Below are 13,905 nucleotides of genomic sequence, written 5' to 3' on the forward strand. Positions count from 1 at the left end.
GGTTGTGAATTCCTCAGGCTACGTAATTTACGTAAGCAATCCCAGAGATCGCGTCGTGTTTATTTTCATTACGGTTGCCCGTTCAGAAGTCAGAGACAATGTAAGTTTGTACTCTTTCTATTTAGCTATTGTTGCAGCAGCTCAATCTATTCCTGAGTTGTTTCAGTCTGCAGTGAGTACTGAATGTTAATCGTTTGACGCTGTGATGTGAAGCTGCTAGTTTATCTGTATTTTGCTAGCTAACTTTCCTGTTCATCACACATTACTAGTGTGATACGTTTTTTGGGGCTTTAATCGTTACTGTGCTGGAGAGGATGTTCATTTTGCTTGCACAGTGTGATAATCGTACATTTTATTTCAGTATTTGTTAATATTTGTTATTTTTAATATAATATATTTAATATTTGTTAATTCCTTTGGCTACAGCCTTAGGCTAAACATTTGACATAATATAAACGATATGGTATTCAAACTTTTGACTGCTTTCTTTAATAACTAAATAACACAAGTACTTTTACTTGCAATACTTAAGTACAAAAAATGTTGAATACTTTAGTACTTCTACTTAAGTGTTCTGCTTAAAGAGCACTTCTACTTCTACTCAAGTCACTTTTTTGATAGAGCACTTGTACTTTTACTCAAGTATGGGTCTCTAGTACTTTATACACATCTGGTTATCAGTGAAAGGCTACTACACAACACACACTGCTGTAGAGCAGCCAGAAAAAATAACTGATTCATTTATTCGTGTTTTGAGACAGAAAATAATAAAACAATAGTCCAATGAGGGCAGACAAGTGCAAATTTCACATTTTTTATTTTTCATTTGTAATTTATTTTAATAAGATGCCCTGTGTAGTCATTGATAAACTAAGAAGATTTAGGATGTGTATGATTTAAAACAGCATTTTATCACCACAGTTTAATCAATCAGACTGTATACATAAACACATATCAGCATACAAAAATCACATGCAGTCATTTCTTTCCACTATAGTATCAGTTCAAAACAGAAACATGCAGTTCTTCCCTTTCTCACTTTTGTTAATGTGAAGCTGAATTTGGCCAACAGCTGAGGAGGTCACACCTTCTGATATTTAAATGGCCACGCTGTTTTCTAACTTTTTTGGATCCATGTATGTGTATGGGACCTCCAGCTTCTTGTTTCTGATGTTGATGACCGCACTTAACACTTCAAGCTCCCCTTGAAAATCCTTTATCAGCTTGCTGGGAATCTTCTCACTGAAATGGTCCTCTGGGTATTGGCCAAAAGGGACCTAATGAGATAAATGATACATTTAAAAAAACTGTTTAGAAATGTTTGAACTTAAAGTATTGGCAATATAATGTACAGTTGTAGAGAGCATGATTTATTTCTGTGGCTCAAAGAGGGTGTCTTGCCCTAATGACATATTGACCTACTTTTTACAACCTGAACATAAAGGTGATTTATATAATAATATTTCATAAAATCTCTGGCACTTACGAAGTCAGACGACTGCTTGCTGAGTAGCCACATGGTGGACATTCCCTGAACTGTTGTGTTGACGTCAGGGAATGTCTGCAGCATCGTGGCCTCGCTTGTTTCTCCCTTTGTGGTTGGTGGAGGAAGTTGCAGAGAGATGGGAGTGTTGGGCATCCAGCCACCATAGTCATACTGCAATGAATAAACTGAATGAAATACTCTTTGAAGTCACGCCATGTCAGTCAATAGGTCAGTCGGTTCACCACTTTGGTCCACGCTGATTCATGGTCCCCAGAGGATAGATCCTAATGACTTTGGTGATCCCCTGACGTTTTACTTAGCGCCACCATGAGGTTAACATTTGTGGTTTTCAACTTAACAATTTTATTTGCTAGATTGTCATTAAATCTAGTTCACACGTTAATGTTGGAATCACTTTGGTGATCCTCTGACATTTCATCCACCGCCATCATCACATCAAAATTATAATTGTCCAATCTTTATGACCAAATACCTGCAAAACTGACATTTCCATCCGTCTCAGCTGTTCTTTGTGTTTTGTGTTAATTATTAAATGTTTGCATGTTAACATGGTGAACTAAGATTGTGATCTTGGTAAACATAAATACTAAAAGTCAGCATGTGTTGTTTTCACTGTGAGTATTTTAGCATGTGTTGCATTTACTTTAAAGCATCACTGTGACTAAGTGCAGCCTCACAGACCTGTTAGCATGGCTGTAGACTCTTGTTAATCTTTCTTCAGTTCACACCTCATGAACCCATTCCACAAAAATAGCAACATTATAATTGATCTTTGATCTTGATTTTTTTTTATTGTGGAACTCCTTCGGCCATGCCAAACATTTGGAAGGGGAAACAACCTGGCGCTGTCATACACCAGAGATGAGCTGCAGGCCCTCCGTGCTGCGGGAGACCAACCACCACCCGACCTCTCTGAGGACATACGACGCTCGGCTCAGAGGAGACGAATTCGGAGAAGAGGAAGGAGGGGTGGAATCCGGCAGCGTCTCAGAAGGAGAGGCAACAGGCCGCCGCTACCCTCTATGATCCTCAGTATCGTGAGGTCTTTGAAAAGTAAAATGGACAAGTTACGGACCAACGTTTCAGCCTGCTACGAGTACCGTGAGTCATCTATAATATATAATCTATGTCCATTAAGCTTCTTAACACTAACATGTAGGCTGGTTGGGTTGTGTCCTATGTTGTCATGCGATAAGTAGTGTACCATATGGGCTATGTGGAAATGTGTCATTTGTGCAATACATAGGCTATTGGGGTTGTGCAATATGTTAGTTGTGCAATATGTAGGCTATTGGGGCTGTGCAATATGTTAGTTGTGCAATACGTAGGCTCTTTGGGGTGAGGCAATATGTCAGCTGTGCAATATTGTATTGTAATATTTTACTGTGCAAGGGCTGTGTCCCACTTATTGCGGAGAATACAGCCGATGGGTTGTTTAATGGGAAGTGCCAATGAAAGGAGTAGTTAATATGCTTATTATATGTATATGGAAGCATGTTTGTATTGCAAGAGAGTATGTGTTGAGAGATATTTGTATTTGCTGTCTTTTCTGTATTTATTTTTTATTTTAGTCCAAAACAAATTTCCCTTCGGGGACAATAAAGTATATCTTATCTTATCTTATCATACAGGTAGATTAAAAGGCTTCACCTGTCCAGAATTCACAGCTGAGTGCTGTCCTGAGCAAGTGAAGATCACCATGGTGACGAACTTGACCAACTCAGCCACGGTGGTAAAGCTCTGTGGAATTCCTGAGAATTAGAAGGAATAAACTGACTCAAAGACATCCAGATGACTAGTTGAGTTAGGTTTGCATTATGATGATATAATATATAAATGTGCACATAAAGCATCATTTATCACCATAATGAGCTTTTTTTAATTAAAGCTGACCTGTGAATGCTTGGGAAAGAAATCCATGTTCAAAAATGTCTGAAATCCACTTCTGCAGTTCGGAGTCTTTCTGGACCTCAGCGTCGTTCTTGTAGTAGAAGCTGAGCACTCCCTGCACAAACCTTTGAGAAATGTAGATAGGTAAAATATAAAACACATTCCTAGTTGAGATATGCAATTTGTTTATAAACACAGCAGTAGTGAAAGAGTGTTTTTTTTTTTTTTTTTTTTTTTTTTTTTGGGGAAAAAAAAAAAAATGTATACTCCATTTTGTTAGAGATCACTACACAAAGGCCACACACACACACAAACACACACACACACACACATACACACACACACACAGCGAGGTAGGCTTTGGTAGGTGTATTTTTGAGATTCTTTACGTTAAGCTAAGATAATAGCCTCTTGGCTGTAGCTCCGTACTAAACACACAATCTTCTCACATCTAACTCTGGGCAAGAAAGTAAATTTGTTTTTATTCATACTATTTATATAGGTGAATCATTCATTTCATTTAAACCCCAAAAGAAATGCACATTTCATATTCTGTCATTCAAATACAGTCCTCTCTGCCATATTACAAATGATTACACTTGGATATCACCTCAGAGCTACAGGACTCAACCACACTGATTATTGTTTTTTATTGAAACTGACACCTTCAATGTTTAAGTGTAGGGATGCCTCTCATCTCATCAAGGTTCTCTATCCAAGTATTTCAGGCAGGAATATCGATAAAATTTCATAACTAACTGCCACTCTACTCAAATCAAGAGGCAGTAGCTAGGGCGCCAGGTAGCTCACGTGGTAGAGTGCGTGCCCAAAGTGTGGTAACTTGAGGTATCTTCATCAGCGAAGTCAAATTACTGTAGGTGTTCGGTCAGTTGTTAATGTTATTTGGAAAAAGACATTAATAGGCTCAAATGAGCTCAAATGTTGCAGATTAGTAGTTAATACCTTTAGATCATGGACAGGAAACCCTACAGAAATATTGGCTGACTCAAAATTATTCATGAGAAATTGAACTGAGTTACATAAGAGAACAAAATCTAGCTACTAAAGAGGGCAGGACTTGCTGTTTTCCTCAATATGGGGACATCTGTACTACCTTTGGATGATATCCCAAAGCTTGAGTCCATCATCCATGTAGTAGAAGTTCGGCACAGCCTCCACACCACGCTCAGCAATGTCATCTGGTATGCAGAGGGAGCTGTAGGTCATTGAGGACAGTGATCTCTTCAGGATTGTCATCATACCCTCTCCACCAGAAGCTGCAAACTAGATAACAGCCAGATATGTAAGGGATGTAGTTAGAGACAAATACTGTAAATGACATTGAAAAAAAAAAAACTTTGTTTAGTGAGTATTAACGTACCTTTGTAAAAACTCCAGTCTCAGATATTAAAACAAGTCGAGCTAAGTGGTTGATCTGCAGAGTGTAGCGAGTGTGAGGTATGAGGAGCTGAGGGAAAGAGGGAAACTCTGTTAGTAACACTGTTACATGTTAACAAAGTCAGAAATCTTGATGCTTCTATACCATTTAGCAGTGAGAAATGCTTGCAAATAAATACACACAAACATGATTCATCAACTTTGGAAGATAAAAAAAAAATAAAGTTTATAAAACTACAACTACAGTAAGTTCTGTATTCATCCTTCAGTTACCTTGTACAGTGGATGCACCATTGGCACATTACGCAGCAGTGACACTGCAAACACTTCAGCCAGCAGATGAGTGCGCAGCAGATGAACATTGAGTTGATGCTCATTGAAATCTGCACTTCTCACAAAAATCTTGGCCATCAACCAGTCGTACTCAGAATCAGTAGGAAAGAAGATGGGGTTGTCATCTGATGGAGTCTGCTTCAGCTACAGGAGAAGGAAGGGAGATGTGATTCATTTATTCAATCCATTGGATCCATTTCCAGTACTGGTTAATAATGTTAAAGAATGTTCTGTAATTGTTGTATGTGGTTGCCTATTTACTATAGGTTTCATCTGCTATTCAGTTAGATACCATTCAGTTAGTTGATCCCTTAAGAGGAAATTAATATTTTCATTGAATCCCAGGTCAGAGCACAGGATCAGTTGATCCTCAATCATCAGTGATTTAATTGCTAACTTCTTATGTCTTTGACAAAAGGAAAGAGGGAGGTAGGCTGTCTGGCAATTCCAATGAAAATGCTTTAAATATAGCTTTTTCTCTAAACCACATTCTTCATATGCAGTATCTTTGCACTCCATTAGTGTAATTTTACTAAAGGTATTTCTTTCTACCCTGTATATATACAGTATATGACATGTACAGTATAGTAGTGCATGTCTGTCAGTCCTGGAAGAGGGATTACTCTGAACCTAAAGCTTCACTATGAGCTACATTTGAGTGCTAATCTCACCTGGATAGCAATTGGCATCAGTTTATCATCAGGTGTTTTGTGGAGCAGGACGAGTGGAGCCATCAAGTACTGCTTCTTCCCATTGATGGTGTTTGCTTTCACTCCATCCAAACGCTTGTAGTCACACAGGAATATGTTGCCTTTCTGTTTGAAAGTTTAGTGAGGATGAGAAATGATAGTTACGTTATTGTAACTCCAGATTCTATGAGTATAGGCGTAGCCCTCTAAAGCTACGCTATTGGGTTTATCCCTTCGTGCATGCACAGTCGTAAAGATTTTCTTTCCCGCCCTTGCGTACAGTATGGGCTTCAACTACGTCCGCAGATACTGTATATATACAGAGCGGACCCGTTGTTCATCTCCCAACATCAGCTTTTTCTTCAGCTAATGTAACAGGAGCAGGTGGCCCGAATCTTAGAGGGCTATGCCTATACTCATAGAATCTGGAGTTACAATAACGTAACTATCGTTCTATTTCGTATAGGCTTCGCCCTCTAAGGCTACGCTATTGGGTTAGGGCGAAGCTGATGTAGTCAATGCCACCTGCGACACAGGGTCCACAAGCATAACATAGACATAGAGAGATAGAACATAGAGAGTTGTAATTGATTGACAATTATGGGACGTCCATGTTCCTCTCAGCCACCCAGTGTAGGGGGGGTGAGGGTCTCAGACGAGTAACCTACACATGCAGCGGTACATATCATGATTGTAGGCGTGCATGGTTAGTGAGAGAGATAGTGACAACATATACTGTATATGAGGCACCGCTCTCCTCCCAGCACCCAGCGCAAAAAAGGGGGGGGGGAGGAAGCAGGCAGGCAGAGCACACATACAACGGAGCATTACTCGATGTTGAGTGAGGATAGAACCGAGTGGGTCATAGAGGGCTCAGACATATCGCGCAGATAGAAACGGATGAAAGGGCATGGAGATGCCCAGGATGCCGCTGCGCAGATGTCGGCTACTTTCATGCCCTTGAACAGAGCCGCCGATGCCGACAGTGCCCTCGTAGAGTGTGCCCAGATGCCCGTGTTATAGGTCTGGGTGATAGCCTCACACAGCCAGTGAGACAGACGCTGAAAGGGCCGCTCCTTGGGAGTGTTCCCTATAGTGTACAAGCTGCTGTGTCTGCCTTATGTCCGCCGTGCGTAAAACGTGGAGTGATAACGCGCGCACCGGGCATAAGCAGTGGAAAACCTCCTCCGCGTCGTTGTCATGAGGCAGGGGGAAAAACCCTCGAGGGAAAAACACCCTCGACCGAAAATAATTAGTTAGAATTTTTCGGTGTGAATGAGGGGTTTGGCTGCAAGGTGGCTGCGCTCCCGTCACCTCTAATGGAGAGGCAGGACAGTGAAACTGACAGCGCACATAAGTCGCTCACTCTCTTGGCTGACGTCAAGGCAAGGAGGAGCGCCGTTTTTTAGTGACAGTAACCTGAGAGAGGCTTGTGCTAGGGGCTCGAAAGGAGGCTTCCCCGTGAGAAGGGCGGCTCCTGAGCGTAAAAATCCTCGCTCAAGAGGCCAAGAGCAGGGGCTGGAAGCTCAGCCGGGAGCGCTATGCCTCTCTGGTCTGCCGCCTTTTGATGATCTCCGGCAGATCCAAGAAGAGAACCTTAGCAGTGGAGGCCACCAAAACGGTGCCCCCGGCTGTTTCGGAGATGGGGAGAGCCGCAATGAGAGGGCATTGATCCCCGTTTCGAGGTCCAGTCCTCCCAGGGGGGAGGAGGCACAGCCGGTGACGGAGGCGTTACCCGAGGGAATGGAGCCATCAGGCTCGTGCTCGTCGATAAAGCCTTCCTCCAGCGGATCCAGGGTGTTGACGGATTGCCGTCTGTCTGCCCAGCTGCCATCCCCTTCCCCGCTAGCCTGACAAGCCAGTAAGCTTCTGCCCGCCAGTTAAGCTCTTTAGATGGCAGGCGGGCGCAGAACTGGCAGGAGGTGTCGGGGACGAGAGCCGGGCCTGCGTGAGCGGCACCGAGGCAGGTCTCGCAGCGGGGATGGAGGTCCGGCGAAGGAATGTAGCCGGGCCAGTTGGAGCAGAGGCGAACACCGCTGGAAGTCGAGTTTGTCTTCATACTGCTAGCTTGAAGAAAAAGTGGGAGATGAACAACGGCTCCGCTCTGTATATATACAGTATCTGTGGACGTAGTTGAAGCCTGTACTGTACGCAAGGGCGGGAAAGAAAATCTTCACGACCACTCATGCGCGAAGGGATAAACCCAATAGCGTAGCCTTAGAGGGCGAAGCCTATACGAAATAGAACTATTTGACTCACACGCATACAGGGTGGATTCATACAATTAGTAAACATTCAACATGCAATACCTAATTTAACACGTCATGGGGCAGAACAAGATTGTTTCAAATACTAAGGTCAATCAAGATCAGCATATTCACCTTCATTTCATTTGTCAAGTTACACTGTCCACGGAGGAAGACCATGTCGTCAGTGACAGGAAAGTTATCAGGCAGAGCTGAACAACGTCGGATCAAGATGGGGTTGACACCATTTAGATACTGGTAGCCAAAAAAAGCGTCCTCCTTCCAATGTTCCTGGACATAATCTGGAAAATGATCAGAGTTAAACTTGACTGAGTTTCAAAATGTTGGCTAGAAGATCTTACTCCACCACTGTTAACAGCTTAGGTGTACACTGCATGTGAAACTGAAACAAGGGAAACAATATGTTACACATGGACAAAGCATAAAATTAGGAAACCCTTACATGTTTCGATACATTTACTTACTGTCACTTTTTTCCCTTTTTTGAGCCAAGTACAGAAGCCAATAAACTATTTAGTATTCAGTAGTTGTTTTTTTAGGTAGGAATGCAGTCGAATATCTAAATAAATACAGTGTAGTGTACTACTATGAATACAGTATCAAGTATTTCATGAAACGTCCATGATAGTACCTGATATGTCAGTCCGTTTGCAGCAGAACACCCGATTGATAGCATCAATATCTGTCCACTTCTCCTTGCAATTAGCCAGACCCTTAAGTTGCAGTTCAGTCAGCCTAGAAAATAAAAGTAAAGTAACTTCATTATACTGCCTTAAATCGCTTTGATAGTCAGGTACATAGTAACACAGATAGATTTCTGACTGAATTTGAGGACCTCACCCGGTGGATGCAGTGTAGAGAAACTCTGTGGTCTTAGTAAAGGAGAAGCGGACTTCACAAGGCAAAGAAAGAGGGTTCTCTGCCTTCATGCAGTGGGGTATTCCCTCTACATACACATGCCAGCTAGAATAAATATAGAAGAGCGGAGAGGTGAAGAACTTTGGACTACATACCAGTGTAACTGACATTTATCTAAGAATAATGTACTGTCCTTGGCATGTATTTATTTAAGTAATATTGCAGCATATGTTGTAGTATAATGCACCCTGACAGGTGTAACGTAATATTGTGGTTCATTTATCATTGTGTGCCATGAATGTATATTAACCAAAGGTGGAGGAGGTTTGGAGGTATGTTAGTTTTGGAGTGTATAAAATAAAAATGTGTTGTTCTGACTTGTTCTGCTCTCACCGATAGTCCTTCTCTCGTTGATCCAGTTCCTTCTGCCGACTGTGCCTGCCAAGATGATGGTTGTCTTCGAAGACTGTCAGAGCTTGGAGAAAGAACCACAACACAGTTTAAATTTGTTTATATTGTATATACAGTATAATGTGTTGGCATGAGTTTACTCCAGCCTCTTTATTGACTGGCTTGGCATGAGTTTACTCCAGCCTCCTTTTAGACCGACTTGCAGAACGTTTCTTTCTTTTATGTCTTCCGTGGTCAGTGAACAGCATACGGGATGTTAAGCTAATTTCCACAAACCTGTTCCTTCTCGGAAGCGGTACACCTTGCTGTCAGTGATCCAGCGGTAGATGGGAAAGTTGTAGGTATCTCCTTCAGGAGATTTCACTTCCACCTTGATGGGGAACCAGGAGTCTTCAGGGAACAGTGGGAGACACTGTTTGTCCAGCTCTATCAGGACCAGCTTTCCAATGGAGCCAGGGCAGGACACGGTAAAACTAGACACCTGGAGTAATAAAAGAAATGGTTTGAAAATGTTTATACATTACTTGACATTACAATACAAAGCAACTTACATTAAGTCCATTCAACCATTTGGATACAACCCAAAAATTGCAACTTCATCAAATATGCTGAACTGCTTCAAGTGCTACTGTGATAACTTCAGCCATGCTTTAGTTTGTTATAAACATTTCTTGTTTTTGCCTTACTAACTCTCATGTCATTTCAGACTCTGCCACTCCCTCCTGCTTTGCACTACCTGCTCATTCCATTCACCTGGCCCCGTCCTACCCCCATACTCACCTGCTCCTAACCAGCCCCTTATGTACTGGTCCATTTCCTAAATTCTTTGCCAGATTGTCTTATGTGTAACTCCAGCCTGTATTTGACTGTTCTGTCCCTGCTTGTTTTTGGACCTTGGATTCTGTTTGCCCATCTTCGGTTTTGTTTGTCTGTGGGACTGATTTCCTGGATTAATCCTGCATAAACACTGATAAGTAAACTGAACTTTCCTTCAGAGGTGGGTAGTAACGAATTACATTTACTCCGTTACATTTACTTGAGTAAGTTTTTGAAAAAATTATACTTCTAGGAGTAGTTTTAAATCACTATACTTTTTACTTTTACTTGAGTAGATTTGTGAAGAAGAAACTGTACTCTTACTCCGCTACATTGGGCTACAATGCTCGTTACTTTTCTTTTTACTTCTTTGGTATTCTACGCGTCATTGTTTGTATTCCCCCGCGTACGCCTCGTTTTAATGTTTTATTTTGAAAGAAAAAAAAAAAGAGACTTCCGCCAAAGGCTCTACCACGTACGTGACTGTTCACCAATCAAACGTAGTTGTGCAGTCTCGTCAGCTGGCAACAAAAAATAGGCGACGCTGATGCGTAAATCAACACTTATCAATATTACTTCCCCATCAGTCAGGACCAAGATCTGACCATAATTACACTTGTGCTTTCCTTAATTAGCCTATTATTTCAGTTGCAATCCTGCCAGTGGAAGCGATCCTGAGAGCAAATAAAAAATATAAAAAACATAATTCAAAACGCTGTGCGCATTGGCTCAAGAAGCAGAGAAATAGCCGATATGTAATTCCCTGCCATTCAAATCTATATATTTCATAAATATACCCATCAGGGGAATGTTTACGGCGTTGTCGGTCTCTAAATGTTTTAACTTTTATGAGCGCACTCTTCCCCGTCTCTCTCTCTCTCTCTCTCTCTCTCTCTCTCTCTCTCTCTCTCTCTCCCTCTCCCCCTCCGCGCCTGATCTTCTATAAGAACGGTGATGCCGTTATCAATCGAGTAGGCCTATTGATTGGTCAGTAGGCGGTGCTTTTACACCGGTTGATCTCTGATCTCCAACATAACTTGCTCCTGACCAGGTTAGGCGTCCAGCATGAGTTACCACGGCGATTGAACCCGGTATCAAGTGATCCACCCTCGTGATAAAGAAAACCCTGGGTTGAACCTGAAGTTAGCTGTTAACCCCAAATCTTGCTTCGTAGTACAGGCCTCTGGCCTCATAATGAAAGCATGTTTACCTTAGTAAAAGTGCCAAACAGCAGCTCCATTACCTTGTTCTAGTTCTGCCTGCAGAGCCTGGTAAAATAAAGTAGGTTTGGAAATTTGTGTTACTTGTGCTTATTTATTTTTATGTATTATTATTTTTTAAGTACTTGAATTTACCTGGATTATTTTAATGTAAGCTATTTTGTAATTAATTAATTTTTTATTTATTTTATTGATTGGATGAACTATAATTTGCCTAAAGATGATTATTTTGTATTTTTGTCCGTCTGATTGAATGCTTATGTTAAAAAATAAATCAGACGTTACTCAACAGTTACTCAGTACTTGAGTAGTTTTTTCACCGAGTACTTTTTTACTCAAGTAATTATTTGAATGGCTACTTTTTACTTTTACTTGAGTCATATTATTCTGAAGTAACAGTACTTTTACTTGAGTACAACTTTTGGCTACTCTACCCACCTCTGCTTTCCTTGCAATTCTGACTCATCTGTCATGATATTGGATTCTTGCCTGCAGTTTTGTGAAACCTGCCAGCTACATTTAAAAACAGCCAGGACATCAAACAAGCGATGAAGATAAAGTGTATTTGATAACCAAGAACTGAGCCATAACATCTCAATAATTATACAATTCCTAAATATAAAAGGGTGGAGAAAATCAAACTTGTGCAATGTAATCACAGTATTTGATGTGAATAAAATATCATATAGGCAACCTTGAGGAAGGATGTAATACATTTAAACAGAGAGAGGGATATTTCAGACTCACTGCTCCAATGGTGAAGGATGAAGCTCCTTTGAACCCCATGAGCCACTTGCGTTTGCTCTCCCCATCTGTTCCTACCAGCTTAATGAAGACGTTGTTAAACGTGGAGGCAAAGGCAAAATTGCCAGTGGATACAGTCACTTCGTAATTCACCATTTTGACTCTGGAAAGCAGCAGAATCCTGGTGGAGAGAGATCAATAATAACCATTCTCAGCATGGAATAGGGTAACTACCACTAGATGAAACTGAGTGCAAATACTCTTTGACATACTGGTATCACAATGAAAATGGCATTATAAGACCTACTATTAAATTGGTCTTTTAAATGTCATAAAGCCTTACCTGTTAATGAGACCAAAATGTTCCTTTGATGAACTGTTCTTTTGATAAAAGTAGTCACCAGTGATTGCTCTTTTTATACACACACCTTTGTGGGAGGTTCCTGTCAGTAGGAGTAGTCAGCTGTGGTGATGAAATGCTTACACGACGTATGGACAATTCCTGCACTTGCAAAACAGGATGATAATGCAAATAATTACTTAACCCTTGTGTTGTCTTTCCGTCAACTTTGAAAAAAACACTTATTTTTTCACAGCTTTTTTTGCTTTTTCCAACATTTTAAATTGTTAAATTTTTCTACTACACATTTTCTCATCTTATTTCTACGTCCCATATTTTCTGATATAAAACAAAAATTGAAAACGGGTCAATTTGACCCAAAGTCAACACAAGGGTTAAGGCAGTGTTACAGTCAAATGAAAATATTACAAAATAACAAAACAAAGGGTTCACTTAAAAGGTTTATCCAGATTCATCAGATTTTGTTTTATTATATAAAAAAAACTAACATGATGGTAACCAATTTCTGTGGTATTGCAAATAAATATAGTGGATTATACAGTAGAGTAAATTCAGTGACAAGTAAAGAAAGTAAATGCAAATACTAGTTATGAATAGAGTTATTTTCGTTGTTTCTAACACAAACATACACTCAGTAGGCCACTTTATTAGGTACTCCTGCTCAATTCAATGCAATTCAATACAACTCTGCCTTATATTCTCCCCTTTCAAAGTTTATAATTTTCAGTTTCTGTTGACATTCTTAGAAAAGTGTTTTAATGATATGTTTATTATTGAGGTCATAGTAAAAGGCGGTGTTGTACTGCACTATAGTTAGAGGTGTTTCTAATTGTTTGTCCTTCCTATTTACATACATGAGGCAGGCAGAATGTTAGAAATACCTCTGAATATAATGTGGCTGGGTACAACACCACCACCACTAACTAGCCTAATGCTTAAACATTGAACATTATAGTCATCATAAAAGTAGACTTCATGGCAGAACAGTTGTATTGGATTGCATTACCCTATAAAGTGGCCACTGAGTGTATAACACAGTTCCCTAGATCAGCTGGCTGAGAGCAGACAGGCTGACAAACATCAAGATATTTATATTGGTCACAGACAGCTCAATTTATCAGTGCAAAGCTACAACAACACTAAGCAGTTGTTCCAGAAATAATTGATTCAATCATTCTTGTTTTGAGACAGAAAATAACAAAGTGATAGCCCTGTATATTTGTTGATGAATTCAAACTGGATTAAGAAGGGGATTATTTCAATGCATTTTTTAATTCATTTTGCACCAGAGTTTAATTAGAATGTGTTAAAAAAAAATCAGCTCAAAGTGCAAAATACAGTCTTTCAACTCGTCCCTTTTTTCATGTGAAGCCTATCTAGGGTCAGATCTGAGGGAAGGGGACAGTCAGGA

General features: G+C 40.5%; 1 protein-coding gene across 1 annotated transcript; it reads right to left on the reverse strand.

The window, feature by feature from the left end:
- Positions 1-800: 800 nt before the first annotated feature.
- On the reverse strand, positions 801-12,591 carry LOC120569156 (arachidonate 12-lipoxygenase, 12R-type-like). Its single transcript, XM_039817034.1, has 15 exons — positions 12,477-12,591; positions 12,137-12,314; positions 9,630-9,834; positions 9,336-9,417; positions 8,925-9,047; positions 8,716-8,819; positions 8,199-8,365; positions 5,800-5,943; positions 5,069-5,272; positions 4,779-4,865; positions 4,512-4,681; positions 3,401-3,522; positions 3,158-3,258; positions 1,487-1,657; positions 801-1,277 (listed from the first exon to the last, which is right to left on the reverse strand). The coding sequence occupies exons 2-15, from the start codon at positions 12,287-12,289 to the stop codon at positions 1,098-1,100; spliced, it is 2,013 nt and encodes a 670-aa protein (XP_039672968.1). The 5' UTR covers positions 12,290-12,314; positions 12,477-12,591; the 3' UTR covers positions 801-1,097.
- Between the last annotated feature and the right edge of the window lie 1,314 nt (positions 12,592-13,905).

Source organism: Perca fluviatilis, chromosome 1, assembly GCF_010015445.1.
Source record: "Perca fluviatilis chromosome 1, GENO_Pfluv_1.0, whole genome shotgun sequence".
NCBI lineage: Eukaryota > Metazoa > Chordata > Actinopteri > Perciformes > Percidae > Perca > Perca fluviatilis.